Below are 14,596 nucleotides of genomic sequence, written 5' to 3'. Positions count from 1 at the left end.
GTGTTAGTGAGGACTCGAGCAGCAGCGTTCTGAATTAGCTGCAGCTTTCTAATAGATTTTTTAGTGAGACCTGTGAAGACACCATTACAGTAGTCGAGTCTACTGAAGATAAAGGCATGGACAAGTTTTTCCAAATCCTGCTGTGACATTAGTCTTTTACATTACATTACATTACATTGCATTTAGCTGACGCTTTTGTCCAAAGCGACTTACAATAAGTTTTAATCCTAGATATGCTCTTTAGGTGATAGTAGGCTGATTTAGTAACTGTTTTAATGTGACTGTTGAAACTCAGGTCAGAGTCCATGACTACACCTAGATTTCTGGCTTTATCTGTTGTTTTAAACATTGCAGACTGAAGCTCAGCGCTAACTTTTATACGTTCTGCCTTGGCTCCAAAAACCATTACCTCAGTTTTATCTTTGTTTAATTGGAGAAAGTTCTGACACATCCAATCATTGATTTGTTCAATGCACTTACTCAGTGTTTGAATTGGAGCATAGTCTCCTGGTGAAATTGTTACGTAAATGTGTGTGTCATCCGCATAGCTATGATAACTTATTTTGTTGTTTTTCATTATCTGAGCCAGTGGTAGCATGTAGATGTTAAAGAGAAGAGGCCCCAAGATGGAGCCTTGAGGTACCCCACATGTCATATTTGTCAACTCAGATGTGTATTTACTAGGGCTGTCAAGTTAACGCGTTAATAACGCGTTAACGCAAAAAAAATATTAACGCCACTAATTATTTTAACGCGATTAACGCATGTGTATTTTTTTTCCTCGGCCGCCCCGTAGTTTCAGAGCGCATCGAGTTTAAAATACCATCTACAAGCTGATGCTGACAGCCCCGCTCCTGCCGCCCGCTTGTGGCAGACCACACTTCCACGCTCACGGGCAGGCACCGACTGGCTATTGGGAGGACCGGGAGGGTGTGTGTATGTGTGGCTCGAGCGAGCGAGAGAGAGACCTTACGTGCATTGTTGTTAGCATCTAGTGCTAGCTAGCTGCGCTAACGGATATAAGGAGCTGTTTACATGAAAACAGAGGTGCGACATTTCGCCGACAACTGCGCCGAGTACTGGACTTTATGCAGGTAGCCAGACAGTGGGACATTGTACGAGAAGTCAGCACACTCAGCTCGGATAGTGCGCGCAACATGATTGCAGCGTCCAGGCAGCTCCCGTTCGAGCATATGCCTTGAGTTGCACATAGCGCCAACGATCCATCACACACACACACACACACACACACACACACACACACACACACACACACACACACACACACACACACACACACACACACACACACACACACACACACACACACACACACACACACACACACACACACACACACACACACACACACACACACACACACACACACACACACACCACACACACACACACACACACACACACACACACACACACACACACACACACACACACACACACACACACACACACACACACACACACACACACACACACACACACACACACACACACACACACACACACACACACACACACACACAATTTGTATTGTACTAGGTTCCAGGTTGAATTGAGGCGAATATTTACAATGTTCAGAAGTTGTTGTGTTTAATATTCATGAAAATATTTGTCATTGTTCAAATGATAATAAACATTAGCATAAAGCATATTTGTCCACTCATATGTTGATAAGAGTATTAAAAACTTGAAAAATATTCCTCTAAGGTACATTTAAAACAGATACAAAATGTGCGATTAATTTGCGATTAATCGTGATTAACTATGGACAATCATGCGATTAATCGCGATTAAATATTTGAATCGACTGACAGCCCTAGTATTTACCTATAGAAACAAAGTTTTTTCTGTCCTTTAAGTAGGATTCAAACCAATTTAGAACTGTTTCCGAAAGTCCCACCCAGTTTTCTAGTCGGTCGAGTAATGTGTTGTGGTCTAGTCGGTCGAGTAATATGTCGGTCGAGTAATATGTTGTGGTCAACAGTGTCAAACGCAGCATTGAGATCTAATAATACTAACAAAAGCTAACATTGTCCGCAAACGATCCAGCAATGATTCACAGATGCTAAATAATCTGCCACTTCAAACATGATATTTGATATATGATAATATATCATATATTGTGCCATTCTTTGACACGAGAACATAAAAACACTGCCCCGTGTGAGGCTCGAACTCACGACCTTCAGATTATGAGACTGACGCGCTGCCTACTGCGCCAACGAGGCCTGAAAAATATATCAGCTGCAGGCGCTCTAAGAGCTGCAGTGGAAACAGAAGGCGGGGGAGGATTGAGTGAAGCAGTGGGGGAGGGTAGCTCAGTCTGAGCAGTGTGGAAGATCTGCAACGGCTTCACCCAAAGAGAAAAATACCCTCTATTCTTCCTTTCCTGCATGACAATATTCCATTATGTCTTGATATTGGTATATTCAAAGATTCTCTTTAAAGGAAAACCACAGCAACGTATAACACACACAAATTGTATGCAATGAATCTGTGAATTTATTCTTGTAAAGTCTTGTAAAATTTGGTGATTTTTTGTTTTATGGTTAGGCCAATTGTCCTCAACCTTCTTCTTCTACTGCTTGTAATTCAGTTGGGCCGTTTCCCGCATTTACGACATTGTTCTTTTGTGACAGTTTGTGTCTCCAGTGAGAGTCTGTGAAAAGGTTTTATTCAAGCTGAGAGGGATAACAAAAGCATTAACATAGCAAGAGAGTGAGGGTTTTTCCCACTCAATAAAAAACAAAAGCTTGAGCCACACGGCATTCTGGTCTATTGAAACTGGGATCTACTGTGCATTTCTGACTTCATGTAAACTGTTGGCTTCTTTCCTTCTGAAACACTGAAAACTTTAGCCTAACACTGATGTTTTAGAGAACTGCTTTTCAGAATCTAGGTTAAGAGCCGCCCTCGGGTCATGGGGAACTTTAAATGCCAATAGGTCACCAGGAAAACAAAATATTAACCAGTGTTGCCAACTATAGACTGTCTCCGATTACAAAAAGCTTTCCTTCAGCCGACTCCGCTATCACTTGTGTTTTTAAAAGAACGTTAATTCATTTAACCTTTCGAGTCTGTAAAAACCCTTTAAGGGTATGTCATGTCAGGACAAGTAGCTTTACTGCTGCACCAATATTTGGAAAAACACCATTGTTTTAGGATAAAATTGCAACTTCATTCAAAGTAAAACTCTTTTTTACCAGTTTTAACTTAAAAAAAGGGAAGACAGAATTTGAAAACCATCGTTTTGCAGAGTTGAACGACAGTTTGCTATCAGACTTTAAAGGAAATTCTATCCTTACCTTACAATGATAATGAAACAAAGTAACAAAAGAACAATACAATTCTCCCTGTCACGGCGCATTGAATCTTTAGAGGGGAATCAGTTGGACTTCAAGGTGCCATCATTACTTATGATTGATTCATATATTTGCATTATTTCCCCCCTGGCCACACTGTTTTATGACAGATGCTATTAAGAGCAGTAAAGTGTTTCTGGTACTATCAGAGGTAATGCTTTGCATTTCTTATCATTACAAATTGCTGCTTAGGACACCTTTTGTCATCTCTACTCACTGATTTGATGAGGAGATGTCCGACAGTCTGTCTATCGTGCCATTGGCTGACGCAGCCAGAAACTTGCTCCAGGAAGTACTCGTGGTGCTCCAGGATCTCTGGGATTTGGTAAAACATCTCGTCCACCAGCAGAGGGTCCACTATGGAGCCGCTGTCTGGCTGTTTGAGAGGACGCATGTAGCCCTGAGGGGAGAACACAAAACAGTTCGTTACAGACCATTTCGAATATTTTTCGTTGGCTTAACATTTCTTCCAGCAGTCAGGACTGTTTGGGTAATTTCATTGGTGAAACTTCTGTGGTTCTGTTTATGAAACATTACAACCCTGAGCTAAACTTTATATTTGTGTTTAGCCTTTATTTAACCTGGTAAGTTATGTAGGACAGTTTTTTTGTGACCGAAACATTGCTGCTCAACATCACAGTCAGAACGAAATGACGTGAATGCAGCACAGGCCATGTTGATGTGAATGCCAAAAAACAGATTAAGCTTTATTAAAGTAGGTACATCCGAAGTATGTCTGCTTATTATTTACATCATCTTATCCTTCTTTTCTTCTCCTCTTAACTTTATTTCCTTTTCTTTCTTAGGTCTCGAGGTGCCTCAATACACAAAATAAAATCAGCTTTTGTAGATGTATTAGCATCTTAACAAGTCTGACTATGACACATACTGAAAACACTGAAATCCAATAAAGCTGAGAGAAATTTAGAGATTCAATTTACTGTGTAAAACAGACTCAGACAGATGCGGCCCAGAGGCTCCGGAAGATATTAAATCGTGAGTGGCTCATTGACTAATTTATGACACATACTGTATGATGACTAATCCAACCTGCTGTTTTAAAAAAATATAGAGAAGAAAGTTGGGATAAAGAGAACTTAAAGCTTTTTCATAGCAGCAGTGATTCAGCTGACACAATGGCAGTTTTATATACATGGTTAATATTTAAACAAAACGTCTTTCTTAGATTACAGGATGAGGTTTAAGGTATCGTTAGGGTTGTATGGGGTAAAATAAGCATGTGGTTACTTTTGACGGCAACAGGGTCTTCTAGGTGAAAATCTTTTGTCTTTATATTCTCACTTAATGCGTAATAATTATTACGCCCACTAGAGGTCCTCGCCGTACAATGTTAAACCTCTGTGATCGAGCTATAGAAATAAAGGCCTACTGAGTTGATTTCAAGTTAGAGTATGGCCATATAAACTCTCTGTTTGCCATTTATTGAGCTAATACAATTCACAGCAGGTGGTGACAGGAACCTCCCAAAGTTCCCAAGAAAGGAACTGCAAAGAGGCAGATTTAAACTTTGGACATCAGCGCTATAGAGCCGTCTCAGCTGAACCGCATCCGACACTTTCCTTCAGGGATCTCCACTCTCACTGCAGTCACCGTGGTAACACTTACTTTCACTGTGTCACCATGGGAACAGCCCAGGATTATTCACTTTGTGGCCACACAAAGAAACACATGCATGTGGAGAGAAGTCAGTGAGTATGTGGGATATGCATGCACAATCACACTCACACAGATTTCACACAGATGTATGCGAGCTCACACACTTTAAATAGAGACAGGTTATACAACAGGTAAGTTAGAAGAAGGTGAAGAGTGTTTTTCTGACAGAGAGCTAGGGATGCAGCTAATATTTGGGGTAAAGGTTAGTTGGCTAATGAAAGAGATAGGTGTAGGGTATAGGTGTGTGTGGGCAGATAATGCTGTTGACAGTGAGACAGTGTTTAGCCTGACAGGATAAATGACAATAAGTGGATTACATAACACCTTTGTTACCTACATTTGTGCTTCACATCCACAGTAATCTGTTAAACCACCTGTGTGTTTCTGTCTGTGAGTGTGTGGTGGCAAATCACTCAGTGAACATCTTGTTAGCTCAGAGATGTAAGAACCGAGCTGTGTATGAGCTAGCCATGTGTGTGGTTTTTGAATGAGTTTTTTGAATGAGTGTTACCTGAATGAGACTTCGGAGTGACTCCACATATGACTGCTCTGTGTCCACGAGGGTCATCATCACATGTTTCCTCATGTCCTGTAAAAACAGAAGAAAGTTTATCATCAGTGCTTTTATATTGTATTTCTTTATTTATATCATCAATGATCTATTCTATACGAACAGTCTACTAAAGGCACAGCACCCAAACACACAAACACTGACATGCACATCTGTATTTTAAAAGTAATTAAAATGTGAATGAATCAACCCAAGCTTAAATAAAGTTAATTAGAAAAGCAATTTTGTATTGCTCCATGACGTTGAAAAGCCTTGCAAGGCCTTAAAGCTTTTTGTCAGTTTAGTGGCCTATATTATAAACATTATTATCAAGGCAAACATAGACAAGACTGCAAAGATGTTACGACACACTCACACACACCAGCACCCACACACACACACACACGGACCGGATTATAGGTCACTGGGGCCGGGAAGTCCACAGAGGCAAAACATGACTCAGCTGTTAACTCTTACAATGACTCGTGATTTATTGAAGTGCAAGTGAATGAAAACTCTAAAAACTCATTGAAGGAGAAAAAAAAGCCAGTGTGACACATACAAAGACAAATAATGGAAAAAGGCGGCTATAAAAATTATAACAAAACGTACGGTGTAAGTTGATTTTGTTATGTACACCTTTTCTACACCACAAGAGGAGGTCAACATTAGGAGCTAAAAGACAAATATTTATGACAAAAAAGCTCCATCTTTCCTCTGTTAAAATTTGATGAATTCTATCATATGACTTGAGACAGGCTACGTGTATGTATGTATGTATGTATGTATGTATGTATGTATGTATGTATGTATATGTTTGAGTGTAGAGAAGGGTGGAAGAATAACAAAGGGAATATATGGATCATGGAACAAGTCAGCCATATAATCTCAGGGGTCTCAGGGGAGTATCCCAAAATATTCTGGTACCAAACACATCTTATAAATATCACATGGAGCCACAGGCAAAACCCTATGGTCCATATGTAACCACCATGTCTCCCACTGTCTGTCGTACACGTTCGCGCGCGCGCACGCACACACACGCACACACACACCCACCCACACACACTTTTTTTCCTTTTCCTCTCCTCCCCTCTGCCAGCCCCACTGTGCCCTATAAATAACCGAAACAATAACTTCCCAAAAAGGCCATGTTTAGTGTTTGGCATCTGAAGAGATCCCAGGGGCGCTGTGGGGTACCACCCGAGGGTGAAGGTGGTGTGTGGATGATTGAGTGTGTGGCATTGATTGTGTGTGTGAGACAGATAATGAGAGGATAAAGAGAGAAAGCATAATGGGTGTATATTGAATTGTAGATGGACCTGTCTATCAGTGACTCATATCTTCTTTCAAATTATTTTCAACAAGACCAACCATCAGAGACAGATTTAGACCACGTCTACTCTGCCCGGAGATACAAACACAATGGAGTGAAGGAATACACACAGGGCTTAACATGTGCAAAGTGGGTAACACAATGCCACGGTAATCATACAAATTTACTGCCCAATTATCTTCCATGCATCCATTCAAAATACATCTTTATACTCTCCCCTAATACAGTAGGCAGCAGCCCTGCCAAAGTGTCCTGCATCACAGTTTCTCAAGCTTTATTTCATCATTTAGTTGCTGTTGTTTTTGTTTTTTATCTGACTATTTATGTACGTCTTATTTCACAATAATACTTTTTTTTTTATATCAGAAGAAAATTGGAAATGTTCATCACCTATGCTAATATGGTACTGTATCTTCAAATAGTTTATTTTTTTAATATAGGCCCATAAATGGAAAAACACACACACAACACCAGCTGCCTTTGCTCAAATCTTTTTTGCAAATCAAACCTAATTTACGGTAACGAAATTGACACATGCACATCAACTCTTTCTTTCTCTTTTTTCTTTATTTAGATGTCAGCCAAACAAACACACATACAGAGAGAGAGAGAGAGAGATCATGGGGAAATTATGCTAGGAATGCTAGTTTAATTTTGCTAGCAGTGTTACCATAGAAACCCGAGCAGAGAGGCTGATTGGTCGCCGTGGAGCTGAAGTCAGAGACACCCTCAGTTCAGTCTGAGTCCAGCCTCAGAGCAGAGAGTGTGTCGAGTGTAATGACAGTCACACACTGTTGCTGTGGGGCTTTGATGACACAGCATGAATCACTGCTTATTGTTTTCTCCTGTTGCTCACCAGGAGTAACTACTGACATGTTAATCAATCATTTCTAAGAGTCAAACATTTTCACTTTCACAAGATATAATTTTTGTTTGTAAACAACTTTGGTTTTGTTGTTGTGAAGAAAAAAATCCGTCAGATAAAGCCAGTGATGATGGCAGATTCAAAACTGGTCGAAAATGAAAAACGCTTTTGTGTTGCATAAGTTAACAAAAAATGATACTTTAGGGTCAATGTTGAATCAGGTAGGATTCCCATCATCTCTTCACTTTAAAAAAAAAAAAAACGTTATTTATAAGACATATTTTGTATAACTTGACTATGTGCATTTAAAAATCCGTCTTAGCATGCATGAAAATCAGTTCTATTGCCTTAGCCAACAAAAAGGCCTGTTTTTAGATATAGTCCAACATGGCTGATAGACACTGGACACCCAGTCTGTTTATAATACAACAGGCGTTTGCACACAGTGGCATATATGACAACAAGTATAGCTCAGGAACCCTCAGACACTAGCCACATTGGGGCAAAAGAAAAACTTTCGGCTTCACCCACATCAGGCCTTTAACTCAAAGCCCCTTTGAGAATATACTAGAAATAAAAAAGTTATACAGTCAGTGATCCTTTCTAAAATAAAAGATACAGGAGTGCAGTGGTAATGAATATTGGCTATTAAAGTGCTTCTTAAATCCACATCTCTCAGGGGCAGACCAAGATGTGGGACATAGGACTGTTTCCCTTTTACTGTGCAAAAGACAAAAAAAACAAAAAAGGTTTTGGAGACAAATCCCAAAAGTTCTTAAGCCAAATGAGCACCTGCTGATATAATTCATTAATTGAATCTGTCATCGTGACTATGTGACAAGTGTCTCTCGCTATTACTCATGATTGTATAAATGTCTGTTAATTTTTGATTACTTTATTAGCATTCAGAATACATAAAACACGACCAATACTGTATAACTTATAAACCTAAGGATTCACCTATTTTACAGAGCCGAAATCTTGAGATCCTAGCTTCAAATATTTGTAACCACCCAGATCTCAGGAATGATGTGGCCTGAAGACAAAGAATGTGTTTTGTGTAATTGAATCAGCCCAAAACAGCCAAGATCTGTTTAGAGAGACAGGTCTGTACATAACGGTGAAATGGGAATTCACACAAAGAGTCGCACTAAGAGCACAAACATGCCCTAATAGTTTCTGGTTATTATTTTTCTTAGACACATTCACAGGTTACTTGGTATTCAGGGTTGTGGTCTGCACATCTATAAAAGTGACAGGATAGACCCCTCACAGTCACTTATTAACAGTGGAGCAATACAGTGTACAGTTGGTGTGAGCAGTACAGCATGTTCTCATGTTTCCCTCTGGGAGCCCTGGTGGCTCGATAATGGTGTGGACACAGGGGGTCCATAAAGTCCGCTATTCCTCACAACTGCAGCCAAACATTACAGCATGACAGTAAATACAACATACACCAGAGTCAGAGCACATGCAGCTTTGTCTAATGTCATTCTGTTTATAACTATTTGAGTAGCAAAGGTCATGCTGTGTATCAACTATGTACTGTCCTATGCTACACTCAGCAGCTCTACAGACTGACAAATAGACGTAAATTATTGTTTTTTTCTTCTTTTACAAGATTGTGTAATGCAATACTGTCTATTTCTCAAAGACTTTGTGTTGCTGCTTACTTTTTTTTTTTGTTCAAGTGCCGATACATTTAATAAAACAAATGCCATAGAAAGTGTAAAATTTGAACACAATTTGTATGTATTAATTTTTGTTAGAAAATAATAAAAAAAATGGATCTTTATATAGCTGTTCTGTACTGCCAATCTATTATTCAGACCTTTTGCGAGCAAATGACTGAAGGTCTAATCTTTCTTCCTTGTCTGCTTTAAAAAAAAACATCAAATATTTGGTAAGGTCACTTTATTTTCTCTCTGTGACCTTTGCTGCCAACAAGAAGACCAGGACACAGCTGTGCAGTCTGTATCACTTTGAGCTCAGAAGCATAGAGCTTCTCATCACTAACCATGTATTGCCAACAAGGTTATTTGATGTCGGTTTTTTAGTAGCAATAGGTCGCGTTCACACCGCAGTACTTTTCCCACTTTAGTTCCGATATAGTTCCGAAATGTCGCGTTCACACCAATCTGTTGGCAAGAGCCGGAACTAAAATTAGTTCATGAGAACCTTTTTTCCCCCTTTTCCGTCCCTGCTAGAGAGCAGGTACTTTCGTGGGAGAAAAAGGTTCCTATGTCTGATTGGCTGGGCGGATTGCAAACCACGGCCCGTAAAACTCCCAAAAAGTTTTGTGAAGCCGCAATTTTATTATCCTCGCATTAGCATTATTAGCATTAGTCCAGCGCACAAACACAGAGAGACTAACTTATGGCAACACAAAAGAAAACATGGGAGCGGTGGAGATGAGGAGGTGTCGGCGTTCTGGCGATTTACTCGGAAGGCTTCAGTAGAAGCTGCTGGCCGTGAAGTTGTTTGCGGCCTGCCAGTAAACACAAAGCAGAAGAAGAAGAAGTGACGTCAGCGGCTTTATTTGCCTAATCCTCCCTCAGTGACTTATTCCGGTGTGATCGCGATCTGTACTTAGTTCATGAGAACTAAAGAGTTCTCATGAACTAAGTTCTGATGAACCTTTGTGGGAAAAGTACTGCGGTGTGAATGCGCCTAATGTGTCTCAAAAACATGTGATTTTTTCCAGCCCTAACATGTGCAACTAATAGAATAACTCAATCAGTCACTCTGAACAGTCCTTAAAATCACTTCAATTTGCCAGGATAATTATAATCACCTATGAGAGTGTACCGTGGGCCTTTCATTCGTTGGAGACAAGTTTGTATCAATGACCTGCAATTAATTTAAAGAAAAAAGTATATCAAATGTTTCCCTTGATTATTATCAGGAATCAGGGAAATGTAAATAAGAAAAAATAGAATATGCATTTATTTTTCTCTTTTTCACTTCCTCCCTTTCAGCGTTGTACGATTATTGTTTAGCTAAAGCCAATAGCTGGATATATTACCTAAGCAGAAGCAGAAGGAAATGACTAGCAAGGCAATCCAACAGGTAAGAATAATAGGTGTATTAAGTATAAAACACAAATGTTGCCTTTTAATGGCAGGTTATGTACCAGCCTTTTCCTGGTTTGGATTAGAAACGGTCTGGAGTCTCTGTTGACTGGAAATGGTATTTCAAAATGTCAAACGATTCCTTAACTGTCAAACTGTTCCTTTAAATTAGTCAATAATGTGTTTGTTATAATTTCTTAAAAGCTGTATAGCACAGAATAACATGTACTTTTCTGCAGTCACTTTTTTCCCATAATGCCAGATTCGCTTTTGCTAAATCTACGATGCTATTGTCATTTTCTAATTTGCTAGTTTTTTGCATGTGGCCAATGTACTGAATATGTATCCCAACATTAGCAACATATATTACTATCTTTAGCATCAATACAGGCTCTACTTCCCCAAAACCCATACTGGTCTGAGGTCTGTTCTCAAGTCCTGTCTTTGAAAGCATCAGCGACAGAAAGACAGGTCTTATCTCTCCTCTCGTCGCTGCCGTCACACCTCTCCACCCCTGCCGCTTTCAACCCCCCTCCGTGGCGACTGTATCCCCTGGCAACAGCTTGGATAAGGTAGCAACTGGCAGCCTCTGAGCCCAAAGAGAAAGCATCCTGTATTCACCTAATCACCTCTTCCGCTACAGTATCCAAACATCACTGTAAAACGAAGATGGATTTCACCTCATCTATATGTTTTGAGGTCTTGAGAGAAGAGGAGTCTCTTCCTAACTTCTTCAAACTTCTGCCTTTCAGCAGGGTTATGTATTTCTGGTATGCAGATGTAAGAGACAGCATGTGTGTGTTTCTATGTGCTTGCTTCCTTGTCATTTGCATGCCACAGATTGCCCTGACCTACTCTATACTAATGAATCCTCATCCTCCGCAAACTCGCCCATTCCTAACCTCTTATCTTACAAAAATGTTTGCACTTTTTACACTATGACATAAAAGTCAATTATTATTTTGTTAATTGGCCTTACATGATGGGTTGTCTAATGTGAATGTTTGCCTTTATTCTTTAATTATATCAAACTAATAAATGTTCCTTTTGCACGGCAAGGCGAGACGCTTTGGAAAATTGATGCTATTTATGGTTTGAGATCTTATGGTCCAAAAAATAGATTGAAAATAATCAATCAGAGATTTATCAGTTAGAATTCTATCATTATTTTAAGGATTTTGACAAAACCAATCAACAGATTTTCAAAAGCTTCATCATTTCAGACTAAATAAAGTCTAGTGTCCTTATCATGGTGAATGGTTAGCATTATTTTTCAAAATGCATTAATTATGGGGAATTCTTATCTCAATGGAAAAAACACACATTTCTACAATAATAAAATAAATGTAGCCCTTCATACACTGATTAATCTGAGAAAAAAAGCTCCCTTCAATCGCTTGATGAAGATGAATAGGCTGGTCGTGAAGCTTAGAATAACTACACAGCTGTGTTAAAGTCTGCAGTGTTTGCGCCCTCAAATGATATGTGGATGTAACCTGTAACCTGCGGCCAATCAAGCGTACATAACCCAAAGCATACGACAAACATAGTCATGGCAAATTCTGGTAGAGTTAAAAAAATTAAACTTTAAACTAACAAAGATAGTGTACAAGAAGATAAAAAAAACTGGACAGTGACTGCAGATAGACAGATAGTGAGAATACAAAGAGAGCTGTGAGTGTAACAGTAGGTGTTGGAGCTAATCTGGTGATTTACCCCCCTCTAATTCTATTATAAAGAGACGGAGAGAGGAGGATCTGAAGAAAGGGACATTAACCAAGGAAGACAGCCATGTTAAAACAAGGAATTAACTATAATGAGAACTCAAGGAAAAACTGAAGAAAATAAGAATCAGAGCAATAAAGGAAAGAGAAGCCTGCTACTTGGAGGCAATTCTTAATTGACAGACATGTCCTAGATATGAAGTAAAGGTGCAACACAGGGAACACACACATAAAAACCACACAACTGCAAAGAAGAGAAAACACTGTCTACCTCTCCGTTGGGGCTTCCAGCACAAAGTCCATTCCCATTCAAATTCCCGCTGAAGTTCCCAGTCCTGTTGTTGTTTTTTAACTGATCGACTGCATCTCTGTCCACAACTTCTTCACCTCCTCCTCCTCCTCTTTCATCTCCTGTATTTTCTCCATTCTCATTCATTTCCTCCAGAGCAATGCTGAACTGGGCAAGGGTTCGAACCATGTGCAGCATACGGAGCGGTCCCTGTGCCCGAACGCACACTCACTTTGGCACATAGACGCACACCAAACAACCAGAAAACACCTGTATCTGTTTGTTTACTAGCACAAACTCTTCATATCCACAGAATAAACGTCAGATCAAAGAAAAGACAACACCTGCGAGCCGAAGGGATCACCAACTTTCCTCTTACTCAAGACATAAAGTAAACATGTTCTTGTCTTTTCTTCCTGTCTTTTGGCAAAGAAATAACCAAAAGAAATTCAGTCCTTGGGAAAGCCGCCTCTCTGTGTGCAAATCTTCTGTCCTTCCACAAATTCAGTAAGAAGTATCAAAGTGTGCGTCTCGGCTCGGTGTCGCAGCTAGTCTGTCACAGTGTGTGTGTCATGCAGAAAACACAAACACAAGAAGGCAAATGAGCACGCTTCAGCATGTATGCATGGGCGTCTGATCTGTTTCTACTGCATGGGTGATGTAAGCAAGAACTGAGCGTATGTCGAGGTGAGTGTAGACCACGGGAGGGATAGAAAGTGTGTGTGTGTGTGTGTGTGTGTGGGGGGGGGGGGGTGTGGGGGTGTGTGAGTGTGTCACGGCCCTCCCCTTCGGGTGTGCTAAATGAGAGACATCAGGCAGGGTAGACGCTCACAGCGCGCAGCTCAAACAGACCCAACCAATCCCCCCGTAAATAATCGATCGAGACATCTGAGGGACGAGAAGGGTGACGATGAACTGTCCATCCGTCTCCCTCTCAACCATCTTTCACATGATCCTTCTGCCATGATAACATCTTCTTATGTCACAACACAACACTGTCTTCACATGTTCCCTTCAGAGAAATGCTGCACTGAGGAAATGCATACTTGGATGGTAATGTCCTTTCTGTCTGTTCTGTTTCTATGCCACTGGCAGCTGCCCACATATAACCATGACAACAGTGAGCAAGGCTGTCATTTCTAAAAGGACCAAACCTGTATTTTGCTTGTTCAAGGCTATTGACTACAAATCTATAAACCGCAGTGATTTTCACATGCATCTTAAAACTTTTGGGATGTATCTCCCATCTTCCAGGCTGCTTCTGGTTTCCATGCATGGCGGAAAATCTATTAAAAAGGGTCACTTGCACAATATTTACTGGGTCAGTTTACTCAGCATAAGGGGAGCTACATAGACAGTGAAAAGGTGACAGCCGATGACCAAAACCTAATGGTATTCATATTACATTTATATAAAAACACTTTGGTGAAGCTCTAAATTCTGGCAAGTTGCCAGGACATTAAAGTGGTACATTTTTGCTGTAAATGCAGTCTCAGTTTCTAATAAACCCCTTAACTAGAAGACTGTTATATTAAAGAAACTGCAAGAAGGCTTGAGTTGAAAAGTAGTATTCAAAAGTCAAACAAAGTACTAGCAATTAATTGATCAGTAGCAGTTTCACAATGACCCACCATCCTTGCAAAGAGAATTTAGGTCAGGTTTCTAAAAAAGTTTCTGTTGGCAACTGCATTGCCACATTAA

At 40.0% G+C, this 14,596-nt stretch overlaps 1 protein-coding gene and 1 non-coding gene across 3 annotated transcripts in view; both read right to left on the bottom strand.

The window, feature by feature from the left end:
• The window catches only part of LOC117552168 (rho guanine nucleotide exchange factor 17-like), a 56,053-nt gene that overhangs the window by 12,257 nt on the left and 29,200 nt on the right, over nucleotides 1-14,596 (bottom strand). For both annotated transcript variants that reach the window (XM_034225449.1, XM_034225450.1), the window contains 2 exons: nucleotides 5,572-5,649; nucleotides 3,601-3,783 (listed from right to left, as the gene is read on the bottom strand). In XM_034225449.1, coding sequence (XP_034081340.1) covers nucleotides 3,601-3,783; nucleotides 5,572-5,649 — 261 coding nt within the window. The remainder of the gene's footprint in view (nucleotides 1-3,600; nucleotides 3,784-5,571; nucleotides 5,650-14,596) is intronic.
• trnam-cau lies at nucleotides 2,177-2,249 on the bottom strand. The gene has a single exon. It is a non-coding gene; the product is annotated as a tRNA-Met (tRNA).

Source organism: Gymnodraco acuticeps, unplaced genomic scaffold (genome assembly GCF_902827175.1).
Source record: "Gymnodraco acuticeps unplaced genomic scaffold, fGymAcu1.1, whole genome shotgun sequence".
Classification (NCBI taxonomy): domain Eukaryota; kingdom Metazoa; phylum Chordata; class Actinopteri; order Perciformes; family Bathydraconidae; genus Gymnodraco; species Gymnodraco acuticeps.
This window is presented reverse-complemented; position numbering and strand designations above follow the sequence as displayed.